Below are 17,673 nucleotides of genomic sequence, written 5' to 3'. Positions count from 1 at the left end.
TGCTCAGTCGTGTCCAACTCTTGGCGACCCCATGGACTGCAGCCCACCAGGCTCCTCCGTCCATGGGATTCTCCAGGCAAGAGTACTGGAGTGGGGTGCCATTTCCTTCTCCCTACCAGATATTAAAACAATCTGTTAAAATGTCAATAATTAAAGCAACATACCCGTACAAGAGAAGACAAGTAAATGTTATAGAACAGAAAGTTCAGAAATAGATCCAAAATATACTAGAACACAGGAAACTATGAAGGATGCATTGAAAATCAGTTGGGTAGAGATGGCAACAGGGAGTTGGCAACATCTGGATAGTCATCTGGACAAACAGACCAGAATAAATGAATCAAAGATTTACGTTTTTTTAAAGCCATAAAAGTAATCAAAGGAAACATTAGGTAATTCCCTTAGGACTTGGCAGAGGGAAAAATCTTTCTACTAAAAAACTCAAAATTCAGACGCTATAAAAAGAAAAACTGATAAGTTTGACTACATAAAGATGAAAAATATTCGTAAAGTAAGATACATGATAAGCAAAGGACAAAACACGAACTGCAAACTGAAAGCAGTACTTTTATCTCCACAGAGACGAAAGCTAACCACTTCAATGCATGAGAAGATCCTACATGTCAAGGTGAAACAGAAATCAAGAGAAACAGAAAAGTGGCCCCCCAAAAAGAAAAATGACCAAAGATGGGAGTAGACGGTTCCCAGAAAAACAAATACAAATGGCCCTTAAAAACATGAAACAAGTACCAAATCACACTCTCTATAATAGAAATGCAAATTAGGACTAAAGGGTTTCAGGACTTCCCCAGTGGTCTAGTGGCTAAGACAGCCCTCCCAATGCAGGGGCCCTGGTTGGATCCCTGGTCAGGGAACTAGATCCCACATGCCTCAACTTAACGTCTTCCAGGCTGCAACAAAGATCGAAGATGAGCGGGCCACAACTAAGACTCCTTGCAGTCAGTCAAATAAATTAATTAATTAAAACTAAGGGGGGAAAAAAGTATCAGTGGGCAGAGAAATACAGAGAGAAAACAGAAAGTCAGAACTCCCTCTCCTCTGAATTTCCACTCTCTCTGCTCCTATTCTCTTCCCTGGTGAATCCTCATTTGGTTCATTTATCTCTTCCTGCTCCTTTTCCATTTTTTCTTTTTTCTCTAGCCTCAATAAAATGTCTTTCACTAAGTGAGTTCACTCAGTCCACCATTTCAACTTCTACCCTCTGCAAATAACTCCCAAACATGCAACTCTAGTCCTGACTTCTTCCCCAAGGCTCACATTTTATAATATATGGCTGCCCTCCACCTCTACCCAGCCTCATGGCTCTGGTTCAAAGCTCCTTTACCTGCCAGAATGGCTTTCCATCTACCATCATCCCTTCTCCACTTCCCCCACCCTCTTCCTGTCTAGCCTCACTTCCACAAAGCTAACAGATTTGTCCTGAATTTAATTAAATAATCTCCTGGCCTGGCATTCAAGATCTTTCAGAAATGAAACATCCAATCTCGATTCTTTCCACCTCCAACTCATCTTCCCTCATCCTAGCTCCAGCCAGGCTAGGTCCCTAGTTCTTAGGCCCCTAATACCTCTTAGACTCTCCTACACTTCTGCCTTTGCTTACAATTTCTTCCACTTGATACTCTTTTTTCCCGCAATCACTCAAAATTCGTCACATCAGCGGAACTCCACTTTCCCCTTTTCATTTTCCTTGAGCCCATAAACCACCAACCCCACTCATTATATGATGCAGGAGTTGTTTTAACTGATTATCTGCAAAGACAAGGTGGGGAAAGACTATGTTTCACCAAACTTACAAAATATCACTTATAAGTTTCTAAATCTAAATCAGTTTAGTAGTTCAGTTCAGTTACTCAGTCATGTCTGACTCCTTGCGACCCCATGGACTGCAGCATGCCAGGCTTCCCTGTCCTTCACCAACTCCTGGAGCCTGCTCAAACTCATGTCAATCGAGTCAGTGATGCCATCCAACTGTCTCATCCTCTGTCATCCCCTTCCCTTCCTGCCTTCAATCTTTCCCAGCATCAGAGTCTTTTCCAATGAGTCAATTCTTCCAATCAGGTGTCCAAAGTATTAGAATTTCAACTTCAGCATTTAAATCAGGCTTTTCCTACAACTAAATCAGGCTTATACTAAAAGACACAATGGATGGATTGCCCTGTGTAGATGAGGATGGGGACTTCCCTGGCGGTTCAGCGGTTAAGAATCCTCCTGCCAATGCAGGGGACATAAGTTCGATCCCTGATCCGGGAATATCCCACATGCTGCAACTAAGCCCACGAGGTGCAACTAAGCCCATGTGCCATAACTAATAAGCCTGCATTCTAGAGCCCATGAGTCGCATCTACTGAAGCTGATGTGCCTAGAGCCCGTGCTCCACAACAGAAGAAGCCACCGCAATCAGAAGCCCACGTACCGCAACTACAGAGTAGCCCCCGTCATCATCACAACTAGAGAAAGCTGACGCACAGCAACAAAGACCCAGCACAACCATAAGTAAATAATAATTTTTTTAAAAAAAGATGAGGGTGAAGTGGCAAAGCAATGAATGTCCTGCCTTTAAAAAACAAAAAAAAGAAAAGGATGTCGGCTCTGTTTGTTGATTACAAAATGCCTGTTTTTCTCTTGCACAGGTACTCTGAGACACAAGCTTCCCTACTAATTAGGGATCTTGGGCACAGGCTCATTGAGAGGGGCATCAGAGGCTAAGCTGAGAACTGCCGCGCTGGGATTTCACAATGCCTGCTGGCGTCACACATTCAATAACTGTTGCAAAGGGCCATGTGGGTTGCCACTGACTGGCAAGAAAACTCACTGCGGGAACATGGGAGTCACTGAAAATGCGGAGATTCATTTATTCAAGTAAATCTGTGCAAATGCTGTGGCAGAAGCAGGAAGAGAAAGGAAGGGGATTCAAGTCTGCATGAAACACTGACAGATACCAACGTAATAAAAAGTTTACCAAACTTGGGGGAAAAAATCAACAACACCAAGCCTCTGCAAAGACTTGGAGGACTTTACATAGTCTACCAAGCGGGTGCATGCCATAAATCACACGTAGCCAACATCTGCACTGTCTATCCAATCTTAATCTCCTTTCTTTCTCCCTTTTAAGGGATGGTCTCTGGAATTCATTATCAGTTTCCACTTTGCTTAAACCAAGAGACCACTGGTTACAAAGGGATATCTGAAATCACCATCTATAACAATCTTTTCTCTTAGAACTTGAAGAAAGGGGTCATTTGCTATGTATTTGCACTGTCTCCAAAGTACAGTAAGTCCCCTACATAACCTTCAACTTGTGAACTTTCAAACATGAACACGTGTTTGCAGGTCCATTCACATAAGTTAGTTCTATCTGAGGAGTTACAGGACCCAAACACAGAACAGTACAGGAAGAAAACAGCAGTGTTCAGAATGCAATCCAGTGCCACCGGGTCATCCAGGAGACGAAAAAAAAATAGCTACTACCCAGACAGGAAAAAAGCGCACACAGTGACAGATTTTATTTTCTGGGGCTCCAAAATCACTGCAGACGGTAACCGTAGCCACGAAATTAGAAGATGCTTGCTCCCTGGAAGAAAAGCTATGACAAGCCTAGACAGTGTATTAAAGAGCAGAGACATCATTTTGCCGACAAAGGTCCATACAGTCAAAGCTATAGTTTTTCAAGTAGTCATATAAGGATGTGAGAGCTGGACCATAAAGAAGGCTGAGTGGTGACAAAGACATCATCACTTAGTGATGTCTCCAGGGTCACAGGAAGATTAACATGGTCCTGGACTGGCCAAAAAGTTCATTTGGGTTTTTCTGTAACAGTGTATGGAAAAACCTAAATGAACTTTCTGCCAACCCAACAGAATGCATTTGTTGACCCTGTTATTTGGGATTAAGATAGAAGCAAAAGTTCTGCTGCAATAAATGTTCTATTTTCCTGATTTCCACATGGTTCATATATTCATGATAGAGTAATTTGCCGTTTCCATTGTAAGTAATTTTCTATTAGTGTCTTGGTTATCAAGACTAAAAGTACTAAGCCAAAAGTACTGGAAATGTACTTGCAGCCTCTTGAGAAACATGGATGAGAACACCTACCATCATTTCCATCATTATATCCCTCAGTAGTTGAGAAACATACAAAATAGCCAATACTCACTATAAAATGGGAGGATTTTAGCCCCATATATATAATCATGGAATGAATTATGTATTTATACCCATTTCAAGGCATCAATGGGGTAGAAGTAAGGACACTGTAATCAGTCGTCAATTGACACTGCAGAAAAACCAACAGGCATAGTTTCATTTTAACAACTAACATTTTAACATCTCATTCAATACACTGTCGACTCATATTTTGACTGACACACATTATTCATTGCTGTGGACATAAATAATCAGATTAAACAAGAAATTCTACAACACAAAAGTGTCCATAAAACTTTATCATCAAGTGGACCATTAATTCAATTAAAATGTCAGTCTTAGGGTTTGGCATTTATGTACAGTAGCTTAAATCGTAATGTGGAATTGTCTGAAAAGAGTCATTTCTTTCACATTTCTGTTGATGTCTTGAGATTGAAATGTTATGAGTTTCCTAGGAAGTGACAAAGCCAACACCCAGGAGAGGAGTTTCCATTTGTGCAAGAGTCACCTCAACCTTCAACGGGAGAATCAGAGACGTTGACCAGACAGGCTGGTAAGGAAGGCATGGATAGGGTAGGGAGTGGTGGCAAGGGGTTCTGAGTAGGAAAGACAAACTGAGATTCCTTTCCAGGCTGCCTTTGACTAGTGACGTGATCTGAAGCAAGTTACTTGAGCTTCTGCATCTATAGTTTTCTCATCCATAAAAGGAGGATTAAGAAAATGTTGTTTAGTTGCTAAGTCGTGTCTGACTCTTTTGAGACCTCATGGACTGTAGCCCGCCAGGCTCTTCTGTCCATGGGATTATCCGAGCCAGAATACTAGAGTGGGTTGCCATTTCCTTCTCCAGAGGATCTTCCAGACCCAGGGATCGATTCCACGTCTTCTGCCTTGCAAGGTGGGTTCTTTTTACCACTGAACCACATGGGAAGCCCTAACAAGACATTATCTTGACATAAACAATGTAAATAAAGTTTGCACAATGGAGTCAGTGTTTAACAAAGAGTGGGGATTATCATTATTATTGATAGGTTCTCATCTATAAGACAGAAACAGAATGGAAAAGCTTTGGCGTTTTGATCAGGGTTTTCTCTGTGGTATAGGGTGCCCAGAAGGGGTGCGTGGGTGGGGAGGCTGGTTTTAGGAACGCTTCTAAAATAATAAGCTACATTTTAAATTTGATGAGTCCCCAATGAGATGTCCACCGCTCCCAGAAGTAAAGAGAACTCTAAATAAACAGGAGACGTGCTCTTGAGTTGACTGTTTTATCATCTGATCCTACATTCTTTTCCCTCTCAAAGAATTCTTGAGTCTTTGTTTACACCCAGCTTTTTCAAATCTCATAATTCTGAAATGCAGATACCCTCTTCTAAACAACTGAGGGAATTGGGATGAAGAGAGCAAAATCATCAACAAGACTTCCAGCAGCTGAGGATTTGTTGTTGTTTAGTCACTAAGTTGTTTCTGACTATTTTCTGACCCCGTGGACTATAGCCTGCCAGGTACTTCTGTCCGTGGATTTCCCAGGCAAGAATACTGGAATGGGTTGCCACTTCCTTCACCAGGGGATCATTCCAACCCAGGGAAGATCCTCTGTGTCAACCCTGTGTCTCCGGCATTGGCAGATTCTTTACCACTGAGCCACCCGGAAAATGTAGTCCAACTCTGTGATTCCATGGACTGCAGCCTGCTAGGCTCCTCTGTCCATGGGATTTCCCAAGCAAGGACACTGGAGTGGGTTGCCATTAGATTAAAAATCTGCTTAGCTTAGGTGCTTTTTTTTTTTTTTATGGCTGATTCTTACTGATGTATGACAGAAAACAAGAAAATTCTGTAAAGCAATTATCCTTCATTTTAAAAATAAATAAATTAAAAAAAAATAAATTTAAAAAACCCTAATTTCACAGAAAATAGGGACAGGGCACAGGGCAAGTCATCCACTTTGTTACAGCTATATGAAAAGGAAAACAATCTTGAAAAATAATAGAGTATGTTTTATGGGCTAAAACATACTGGAAAAACTGGTTTCTTAGGCTAGGAGCCTTCCTCTCTGTGGCTCAAATTGTTCTTTTTCCACCCATCCCTCACCACGCAGTTAAGACGATTAGTCTGCTCTGACGTCTTCTCTTTCCTGCCAGAACCACTCCATCCTGCTTACTCACTGTTGGCCAGAATTACATGCATAGTCATCTGTGTTCAGAGGTAAGTGAGTAAAGATTCCTCTAAAAGAGGAAGTCTATTTTCATCGGAAGACGAGGTGAACTTTGAAGGAAGATTCCCTCCACTCGTCTCTCCCTCTCCTTGAAGAACCTGCCGCCTCCTCTCCCACCATCCAGTGACCCCACTAACCCTATGGTTTTCATGCCTTACCTCGAGCTCCATCTCCCCCCAAACCAGTCGCCACAAACTGGAGAAATCAAGTTCTGCTCCTTCGAGGGGCTACTGGTTAGAAAACTAAATAGATTATTTCAATGAGAGTGGGTACCAATAGGTTAACATATTATTCACTAAGAGAAGTGGAAGGCGGAGTGGGGGAGAAAGGGAGGATTTTGCCCCCAGGGGGACAGTGGGCAATATCCGGTTGTCACATTAACAATGTGTTACTGCCACAGAGACCCGGAACCGTATGCAGGACCGCTCCCTGTAACAAGCAATGATTCAGCTTCAGAGAGGGCAGAGCCTTCATCTGGGGCTTCCCTGATGGCTCTGTTGGTAAAGAATCTGCCCACAATGCAGGAGACCCTGGTTCGATTCCTGGGTCGGGAAGATCCCCTGGAGGAAGAAATGGCCACCCACTCCAGTACTCTTGCCTGGAGAATCCCATGGACGGAGAGCCTGGTGGGCAGTATTCCATGGGGTCACGACGAGTCGAACACGACTGAGCGACTGAACACCAACAAAATGTCAGTAGTACTAAGGTTGTGAAACTCAGCTCTAACTCAGCTACTAGCGCCTCTGTTCCACAGGTTTAAGCTTAAATCCCAGGCACAGGGCATACTGACTAGAGGTGAATTTTGGAGCCTGAATCCTTCAGTCACACCCCTGAGATAAGTTTCTGTTTTCTATTCACATGAAACTAGTTCCGTTCATCAGACTACAGACTCTAGCTGAATGACTATTGATATTAATAACCTATTTGATTGGTTTTCTTAACATTTATGTTTAAAATACAAGTTTAACCAAAACATACGAGTTCAACAAAGAAAAGAAACCCACTGGCCTATCTGCTTCAGCTATTTTTTAAAGAAAAAATTATAGGTACAGTTAAAGCCCACTTCTCCATCTGACCTTCCTTCTAGCTGATGTATCATTTCCATAAGTATTTTATTACTAATCGACATACATCTACATAAATAAATAGTTTAAGGTACTTAAACTTATATCTGTTTAAGGTATTCAATTTTAAATGAATATTATTATATTGTACATTTATTTTCTCCCAACGTTGTTTGAGATTTGTCTATTTTGTTTTCTTCATGTAAATCCAGTTAATTCATTTTGATTGCCATACAGTATAAATAAAGCAGCTTACATAATCTTCCCTCCTCAGGAGTAAGTGGGTCACCTCCACATTTCCACGTTTCTATGCACTCATAATATGCCTCCTAACACATACATGCTGAGTTTGGATAGGTTCGCTATCACAGCAATCAAGGAGTTAACGGGTAATAAGTAGGTCTTCAACTTTGCTGCTGCTGCGAAGTTGCTTCAGTCATGTCCGACTCTGTGCGACCCCACAGAAGGCAGCCCACCAGGCTCCCCCATCCCTGGGATTCTCCAGGCAAGAACACTGGAGTGGGTTGCCATTTGCCAAATTGTCCTCCAAAGTGTCGCTAAACTAAGTTGTCATTATAGCTCAGCAGTAAAGAATCCCACGTGCCTTGTGGTATGGCAAGAAGAAAAAAAAAATTGAGGTGAAATTTATCTAACACCAAATTCACTATTTTCAAGTGTCTAATTCAGCGGTATTTAACTCATTCACAGTGTGCAGCTGCCCCTCTATCTGGTTCCAGAACATTTTCATTCCCACCAAGGGAGACTTGAACCTGTGAAGCAGTCACTCCTTACCCCCCACCCTACCCCCTGACTGTATTCTGTGTCTGTGGATTCATCCCTCCTGGTTGATTTATATAAATGGAATTACAGGACTTCCCAGGTGGCTCAGTGGTAAAGAATCCACCTGCCAGGCAGGAGACCCCGGGTTCAATCCCTGGATCAGGAAGATCCCCTCGAGAACGAAATGGCAACCCACTCCAGTATTCTTGCCTGGGAAATCCTATGGATAGAGGAGCCTGGTGGGTTACAGTCCACGGGGTCACATAGAGTTGGACACAACTGAGCAATGAAATAGCAACAACAATTACTAATAATAATAGTGTTGTACTGGTATCAATATGGTTAGTCAGTTCTCACAAAAGAATTCCAAATGTGAATGAAACTAGTGGGAGACATTAGTCGGGCTGAATTGTCCTTGAACAGGTCCATCAGAAGCTTCACCACATTATCTTGTCCTTTGTGTATGTCTGGGAGAAGGGAGAGGTGGAGTTGGGGTGCTGAGGGTCAAGAGATGTCGGAGAGAGGAAAAATTTAGCCCAGGGGCTTAATTAACGGTAAGCCACGTGACCCCAAATCCTTGCTGGAACAGAGCAAGGTGGAGGGCCGGAGGAGGCAAGTGTGTTTCCCCACTGACGATAATGCTGAGTCAGGCCAGCAACACGCACACCAGAGAACAAGGCCAGCAACACATACGAGGGAACACCAGCAGGTGAGAGCCACAGCCTCTACGTGTACTGTTTGTGACTCACTCCCCAGGTAAGGGCAACTGCAGGCCCTTAATTCCTGCCTGTCAACATTCAGTTGGTAATCATCACGGTGTCCTAGCACTACAAGGCAATTACAGTGGAATTTATCTTGAGTCACGAAAATTAATGACATTCATTTCAGTGACAATGGCCAACCATTGTATTGTGGCCAACCCAATACAGTACAAGAGGGGTTTAAATGGAGAGGGAGACTTGAAAAGTGTTTCCAAAAATGCGTTTCACCAAGTAAGAGCGGTAGAGAGAATTTTTGGATGCAGAAAATAAATATAACTCTCATCCCTGTTTAGCTCATCTCTTCCTCTCGGTTCCCCAAACCTTTCATCAGCACCACATCATTCGGACATCTCAAAATCATACCCGCACCCCCGGGCTGTGGCCTGCCAGTGACCCTTGCCTAAACTCTGCCCGGCTCAACCCTGACTTGTGCTCTACTTGGCTGTGGGACAGAGACAGGATGCTCCAAAGGCAGGAGATTGCACCAGCCAGACACACAAGTGCTCAAGGTTTCATCACCCTCTGCCTCTGTCTAGGACTGTGACACTACCTCCCAGCTGACTCCAAGCACCAGAATGTATCCACAGGGGACACACCCTGCCACCAGGCGACCCAAGCAGGACATAAGTCAGGAGGAGAGGGCATACCAAGCACAGTTGTGGGATTAACAGAGATGAAAGCAGCACATGGCAGAGCCTACATGAGATCTCACGTCATCCTCTGCTTATGCAGCTATTTTGGCATTTCTTGCAGTGGGCTATCGGACGCCCGTCTCCCCACAGGAACCGTGTCTTAATCACCTATGGATCCATTGTCAACCTCACTGGCAACAAATGCTTGGTCTCTGCAATAGTCAATTCCTAACTGCACAGGCTGAAAAGGAAGAGCAGCCACTCTGAAGGAAACAGGATAAATTTTGTAGACATCGAAAGTGTTTGATGACATCAAAAGAGTCAACAGATGACTCTCAACCATTGTGATGTGTATTTTCCCCTCCTGCTCACTCCCACTGTCTCCTGGAGGTACCCAGGAAAAGGCAAAGATCAAAGTCAGAAAAGAAAAGAGCATGACAAAAATAAATAAATCCAAGTGGAAATATTCATTCCCGTTAGGCTGAAAAAACTAAAACAGGGAGTTCCCTGGCGGCCCAGGGGTTGAAAATCTGCCTTCCAATGCAGGGGACTCGGGTTCAACACCCTGGCCCAGGAACTAAGACCTCACATGCCTTGGGACAACTAAGCCTCTGTGCCTCAACTAGAGGCCTAAGTGCTGCAATAAGGCCAAAACCAAATAATTTTTACAAAACTAAAACAATGCTGCAAACACCCTTACCTAGTGACTTTAATCTTAACTACCAAATTGAAACACTTTGTGCTCTTTTAAATTCATGGCCCAAGATATGGGCCACCACCACCCCAATCTATAGGGTCCCAGAGAATTTCATCCAAGGTCAACAACAGCCCAACTGTCTCACCAAGTGCAACAAAATATTAGCAATAAAGTTTCTTCTTTCCTTAAATCACAGGACACACATTTAAAGAGAACCCAGAAAAAAAAGTTAGTAGGTCGTTTAGTGCCGTTTAGTTGCTATCAGAGAGGGTATCCGGCAATAAAAAGAGGATCAAGTATAGCCGGAAATACCCAATCTTGGTAAAAATGTTATCGGTGCTAATCCTTTGGTGTTTACATAGACAACACAAAGCTCACTAGTTGCTTCAATCATTAGAACACAGCAATCTAAATATACAAAAATGCACAGATACATTCCTTCAAATTCTTTATTTCCAAAATGTACTATAATTTCTACAATTCCTTAGACAAGCCTTCAGAAGACAAATTCCATCTAGTGTAATTCCATCTACAGTTCCTTAGACAAGCCTTCAGAAGATAAATTCCATGGAATTGAAGACAAATCCCATTCCATCTAGTGAAGTGTTTGACATTTTGATCATGTTGAACCCTAAATCAGATGGGCACAATATTGTTTCTATACATTATTTTTGGAAAACACATACAGCCTAATTCTTTTAATTAAATCAAGGGTTTATTTCTTCCTAATTTCATTGCCATTGCTTCCACAGAATTCTACTCCCCTATGAACCCCATGTCTTAAAAAATTCTTAAAATTCTTAACTCACATGAAAGGGGTTTTTGGGACAAAGGAAAAACACACAAAAAGAAGCAAGGACTGGTCAGGTCGGTTGATTTGGTAACTCACTTCTAACAAAAACTAAGGGAGTGTGTCTTTACTATGGAATTTTCTGAGCCTTTATTACTAGACATTATTAGTAGCATGTGGTGACTCCCAAGCTTATATCACAAGGGAGGTTTTTTTTCATGAATTACTAATTGGTTTTTAGCAGGAAATAATATTTTAAGGAACATACTTTGAGAACCAAAGTTAGAATAAAGTGCTAATGAAATCTCAAACATAGGTTTAACTTAACCCCAGGTAGTCCAATTAGCCCCCCTCCTTTTTTTCTTAAGACCATTTAAATACCATGGGCAACCACTTTTAAATGCATACCTTTAGAAATACCCTGTAAGAACACACAGATGAACCAGCATGGTATGACTACAGTGAAAAGCCATCCAGAACTCAGAAGGCTGCTATTTTGCATAAAGGACAGAATTATGAACAATCCAAGGCCCAGAACATGCACTATTTTGGGTATATTTCAAATTCAAGTTGTGTAGAAACATATCTACCCAATCTGGATATTTTAACCATCATAATGAAAAGGGAGACTTACCGATAGAAGCTGAGTTTTTAAGGGCTGATTGCTTTGCAACTCCTGTTTCAATTCGTAATGTGGCCCACTGTTGAAAACACAAGAAGTTATGAATGCAAAATGTGCCACAGACAGGACACAACATATTTAACCATGCTTAAATAACATGAAATTAATCATTAAGCCCTCATGCTATCTGAATTGAAGAGATACCCCACTGAATCTCTGATATAATAGCATTCCAAGTCCCAGGTATACTCTTATATTAGTTACCAATAATTCCCAAATAAAAATGAGGAAAAGATCATGTTTACCTTATTAAAACTCTCACACACACCTGGTATCCAATAAATTACCCCTTGAAAAGGTCAGGAAGTAGGAAGGACAAGAGCACAGACTATAGCATCAACTCTGTCTGGGTGTAAAATTACTTCATTCCTCTCAGCCTCAATTTCCTCATCTGTTAAATGAGGATAATAGTTCCTATCCCATACGGTTGCCATGAGGATTAAATGAGATTAATACATGTAAAGACATAAACACAGGACACAAAGAGTATTATTTTCATAACAAATTAGGCATTCAAGGATGAGACATTCTCCAAGATGCCTAACTGCCTATATCAGACAGAAGCTTGCAGCAGGACTATTGTGAGACTTGGAAAGCTGGAAAGGAATCCATGAAGTCACTGAGGAGACTGGTGAAGACATATACACACTGCTATACATAAAATAAATAACTAACAAGGACCTGCTGTATAGCACAGGGAACTCTACTCAATACTCTGTAAATGGCCTATTTTGGGAAAAGAATCTAAAAAATGTGAAAAAAAAATATATATATATAACTGATTCACTATGCTATACATATGAAGCTAACACAACATTGTAAAGCAACTATATATACACCAATAAAAAATTTTAAAAAACAACAAAGAAACAAAAGTTTAAAAAAAAAATCTGCCCATGAGGTCAGTTACCTACTAAGATAAAGAAAATATTATGATTAAGAGGAACCAGTTTTGAGAGAATTTAAGAACAGAAAAAATTAACTCCCAGAAATATAGCAAGGTGTGATTTGCTCTTTTTTATACTTTTTTAATATATTTCCCAAATCATCTATCATTAACATCACAGTTCAAGAGCAGCAAGTGAACTCTTTTGACAGCATTCCAGAAGACCCAATGGCTACCATCTTCAGTTGAGAAAGGATCAATTAAAATATCATCTAGATAATTACAATTCTAGAAGATAACAGTGCCTAAACTGACTCAGGGAGGTAGGAGAAGAGCAAAACAAGAAGTGAAGGTCACTGTAATATTTATAATTAAGAGTTCAGCACCTTTGAAGGGGCAAAAAGACAGGATTTGTTAAGCACGTCAAGGCAAAAACCTCAGTTATTGGGACTTTCCTGGTCGTCCAGTGGTTAAGAGTTCACCTTCTAGTGCAGGAGACTCGAGTTCAGCCCCTGGTTGGGGAACTAAGATCCCACATGCTGCAGGGCAACTATGCCTGCATGCCATAACTAGAGAGCTCAAGCACTCCAACTGCTGAGTCCACAGGAAACAAGAGAATCCTGCGCACCTCAACAAAGACCCAGCATAATCCCCTTGCAAAATACAAACAAATGAAAAAACACACTTCAGTTATTGCAGGGCTTGAAGGGATTAAGCAGAAGGATAAAAGGGTTTTTTTTTTTTTCCTTAAAATAAATAAGAAAATAAGTGTTAGAGAATAAATAACCTAAAACATGTACACGAAGGTCAAGAAGTAGGACATAACCTGACTGTATCAGGACCCTTGAACCACATCCCAAACAGCAAAGCAGGAACATGCCATTTGTGCCTAGAAAACAGCCTATAAATAGATGCCTAATCTTCCCGGCTTCAAGTGGCAAGTTGCAAATGATAACACGCTCAGAGTCTTAATTTGGCTTCGTCCTTTTCTCCCCCTTGCTGATCTCAGGCAAGAATTCTCAAATTCTGGACTTTTATGCTCCCATCTTGTCTCAGTAGAAGTGAAGGTTTATTTCTGTGTGTGTGTGTGTGTGTGTGTGTGTGTGTGTGTGTGCTTTGTGACCACACACAAGGTCCAATGCTTTGTGACCTCATAGACTGTAGCCTGTCAAGCTCCTCTGCCCATGGGACTTCCCAGGCAAGAATCCTAGAGTAGGTTGCCATGCCCTCCTTCAGGGTTCTTTCCAACCCGGAGATCGAACCCACATCTCCAATGTGTCTCCTGCACTACAGGAAGATTCTTTCCTGCTGCGCCACTGGGGAAAGGTTTTTCACTTTACAGTCTTGGGGTACCTATCATTGGTTAAGTAGACTAAAGATATGATTAAGATAAAATTTTGTAAATAAACATTCATCCTTATCTTGGAGCTTTTTTTTTAATGCGGGCATGCGCTTTTGAGTATTATATCAGTGGGAATTACCTTAGACTAGGACAATCAGTTCATGCTGACAGGATGGAAAATATCAGTATCACATGACTGTTATGAGCTGAACTGTACAAATTCATGTGTTAAATGAATTTGTACCTAACCCCCAGTACCTCAAAACGTGGCTGTATTTGAAAACTGAGTCTTTAAAGAGGTGACTAAGTTAAAAAGAAGCCCTTAGGATGAAGCCCTAATCCAGTATGAACTGGTATCCTTATACAAACAGGGAGAACTAGGGACACATATACACAAGACAGACCATCCAGGTCACTGCCTACAAGACAGCACCATCTACAAGCCCAGGAGAGAGGCCTCAGAAGAAATCAAACCTGCTGACACCTTGATCTTGGACTTCTAGCTTCCAGAACCGTGAGGGAATAAATTTCCATGGTTTAAGCTACCGAGTTTATGGGATTCTGCTACGGCAACAAACTAATATGGGTACTCTGCTCCAGTAGCATGACGTGCTCCAAAGAACTCCATGTCTGTCATCACCCGAGGTTTAGAACAAAGCCCCTCTCCTAAAATGCTAGCTCCAAAGTCTGTCCTCCAAAACACACTTACTGTGTTCAAGACAAGCACAGTTTTTTGCTTTTGCTTTTAATGACTTTATTTATTTAGCGGTGTCTGGTCTTAGTTGTGGCATATGGAATCTAGCCCTCTGACCAGGGGTCAAACCTAGCCCCCTGCATTGGGAGCAAGCAGTCTTAGGCACTGGACCACAGGGTAGTCCTGACAACTTTCAGTCAGGTTGTCATTTCACTTAATTTCAAAATCCTCTTGAAAGAAAATAAGTAGCTGTCCACAATTCATAATAAAGAAATGGGTAAGCCTAATGTTTCAAGCTTGGGCCAAAATTTGCAAAAACGTGACACTATCAGCTAGGCAATTCAACTTCCAGTTTCCATGCTAAAAAGACATGTAATAATTAACTAAGGAGAGGGAAAGGAAAAAGGAAAAAATGAACAAAATTGTAGCTCAGAGGGTAAAGTGCCTGCCTGCAATGCAAGAGACCTGGGTTCGATCCCTGGGTTGGGAAGTTCCCCTGGAGAAGCAAATAGCAACCAACTCCAGTACTCTTGCCTGGAAAATCCCATGGATGGAGAAACCTGGTAGGCTACAGTCCATGGGATTGCAAAGAGCTGGACCCGACTGAGCGGCTTTACTTTCAAAAGGTTAGGCCTACTCAATGGCTGGCCATCAACTGTAGCAAAATAAAACGGTCTCTTGGCAGAGTAAGAACTCAGGCTCTAGATTCAAGTTAAATGCTGATTCTACCACTGACAGCTGTATGCCACTGTCCAGTCAACTCACCTCTCTGAACCTTCTCTCCTCAGTTTATCAGTGGGAATAACACACCCTATCCCAGAGAGGTGCTGCGGAATGAAGTTAAGTAAGAAGCACATTGCTTTGGTAGTTTTCTTTTATTGTCACTTAATGGCTCAGCGGGTAAAGAATCCACCTGCAACGCAAGAGACACAGGAGCCGTGACTGGATCCCTGGATAGGAAAGATCCCCTGGAGGAGGGCATGGCAACCCACTCCACTATTCTTGCTTGGAAAATGCTATGGACAGAGGAGCCTGGCAAGCTACAGTCCGTGGGTCACAAAGAGTCAGACACAACTGAGCGACTAAGCACACTCTGTCATTAACAGTCATGGCCTTCTAGAAGATTTACTGTATTTCCAAGACCAGGGGTAATACCTGAGTGTTATAACAACAGAAGTGTTAACTGTCTGAAAATTATTGACCAGAAAAATAACCAGTGAATGGAGGAGACGGTAAGGGAAAGAATAGTAACTAAAATACAAGGCAGGAGTAGTCTGCTCCGAATATGTGTGCTGACCCATCAGATCTGAAGGTAGATTAATTCTTGGCTACATAAGAACAACACACACACACACAACCAATGAGTGTTCCAATCCAAACTCCACTAAGATTTGAGCACCTAGTGTATATTAAGGGCTTTCATTCACTTCTCCTCATTCAATCTGCACAATAACTCTGTGAGCTATATTCCTAAATACACAGGAAGAAACTAAGGTGGAGATGTTTGAATGACCTGCCCAAGGTTACAACGCCAGAAATTTGGAGGCAGCTGTTCATGTGTCCAACTTATTCTTCAAAAGTTGAGGGGAAAATTAAGTCCATTAACATTTATTTTTATCTATCTATTGCTTGCTGGATGCCATCACGGACTCAATGGATGTGGGTCTGGGTGAACTCTGGGAGATGGTGATAGACAGAGAGGCCTGGCGTGCTGTGAATCATGGGGTCGCAAAGAGTCGGACACGACTGAGCGACTGAACTGAACTGATTGCTTGCAATATCTGGGTAGATTCAGCAATTTATGTATCACTCCCCTGTATCTTTTTCTCCATTAATCCTATATTCTCTTTCCATTCTTTATTTCCCTCTAATTGTGAACTTCAGGCCAACAAATAACAGTCCTTAGGCCAATTAATAACAAGCATCATTAACCCTTCCTGGTTGAAAACAGCGTAATTCAACCTTTAATCCATGCTCCTGTTTGATAAACATAAAAAACTCATATTCTCTTCCAGAGATCTAAATATATATTAATACACCCTACCAGACAGATGGACTATGCATCCCCTCAGTCAGAAGGTTTACTTTTCATAGTTTGTACTCCTAAAACAACTTTCTCTGATATAAAGTCATAATATTGACACATCTACTTCCTAAAGATTACTATATACCCCTAGAAAATCACTGGTTTAGAGGGACTTCTCTGGTGGTCCAATGGCTGACTCTGCGCTCCCAATAGAGGGGGCCTGGGAGTTTGCATGCCAAGACTTAGCTCTGGCAAAGCCAAATATATAAATAAATAAAAATAAAAACTAAAAAACAAACAGAAGTGAAGAAAATCACTGGTTTAGAGAATCACTCACTTACTCTATGATAAGAATTCAAGCCCTGCTTTTCAAGTAGTTTGCCATATCAAGGACTTATGAAGACACATAAAGATATTCAGCAATGCAGAAGGCAGCATTCAGCAGGTACTTAATAAATAATTATTACCTGAACTGGAAAGCTAAGAAGAGTCCTCAGCTGGCTGAGTTATTTGACAACTAGTTGTTTTCATAGTCAGCTCTTCTGAAGATTACCCCCTCACACTGCAACTTCCAGAATTTGAGTTTATGGCCACAAAAAAGCTACCCATTGTCAAGAAAACTTATCAAAGTAAACACACAATGTATAAAACTAAACAACCTTTTAAAATGGTATGTAAACTGTAACCAAGGAAACCTGAGAAATATTCAATTCTAATTAAAGAGTCCAAAGAGGGATTTCCCTGGTGGTTGAGTGGGTGAGACTCCAAGCTCCCAAAGCAGGGGGCCCAGGTTCAATCCCTGGTTGGGGAACTACATCCCACACGCAGCAACTAAGAGTTCACATGCCGAAACTATTAATAAAAGATCCCACATGCTGCAACAAAAACCAAAGATCTCACATGCCAGAGCTAAGACCCCTCGCAGCCAATTAAAATTTTTTTAATT

The 17,673-nt window shown here is 41.7% G+C and overlaps 1 protein-coding gene across 1 annotated transcript in view; it reads right to left on the bottom strand.

The window, feature by feature from the left end:
- Window positions 1–17,673, bottom strand: part of GPAT3 (glycerol-3-phosphate acyltransferase 3) — a 64,421-nt gene that overhangs the window by 41,877 nt on the left and 4,871 nt on the right. The window contains exon 3 of the mRNA XM_018049681.1: window positions 11,732–11,798. Within this exon, the coding sequence (XP_017905170.1) occupies window positions 11,732–11,798 (67 nt within the window). The remainder of the gene's footprint in view (window positions 1–11,731; window positions 11,799–17,673) is intronic.

This window comes from Capra hircus, chromosome 6 (genome assembly GCF_001704415.2).
Source record: "Capra hircus breed San Clemente chromosome 6, ASM170441v1, whole genome shotgun sequence".
Lineage (NCBI taxonomy): Eukaryota > Metazoa > Chordata > Mammalia > Artiodactyla > Bovidae > Capra > Capra hircus.
This window is presented reverse-complemented; position numbering and strand designations above follow the sequence as displayed.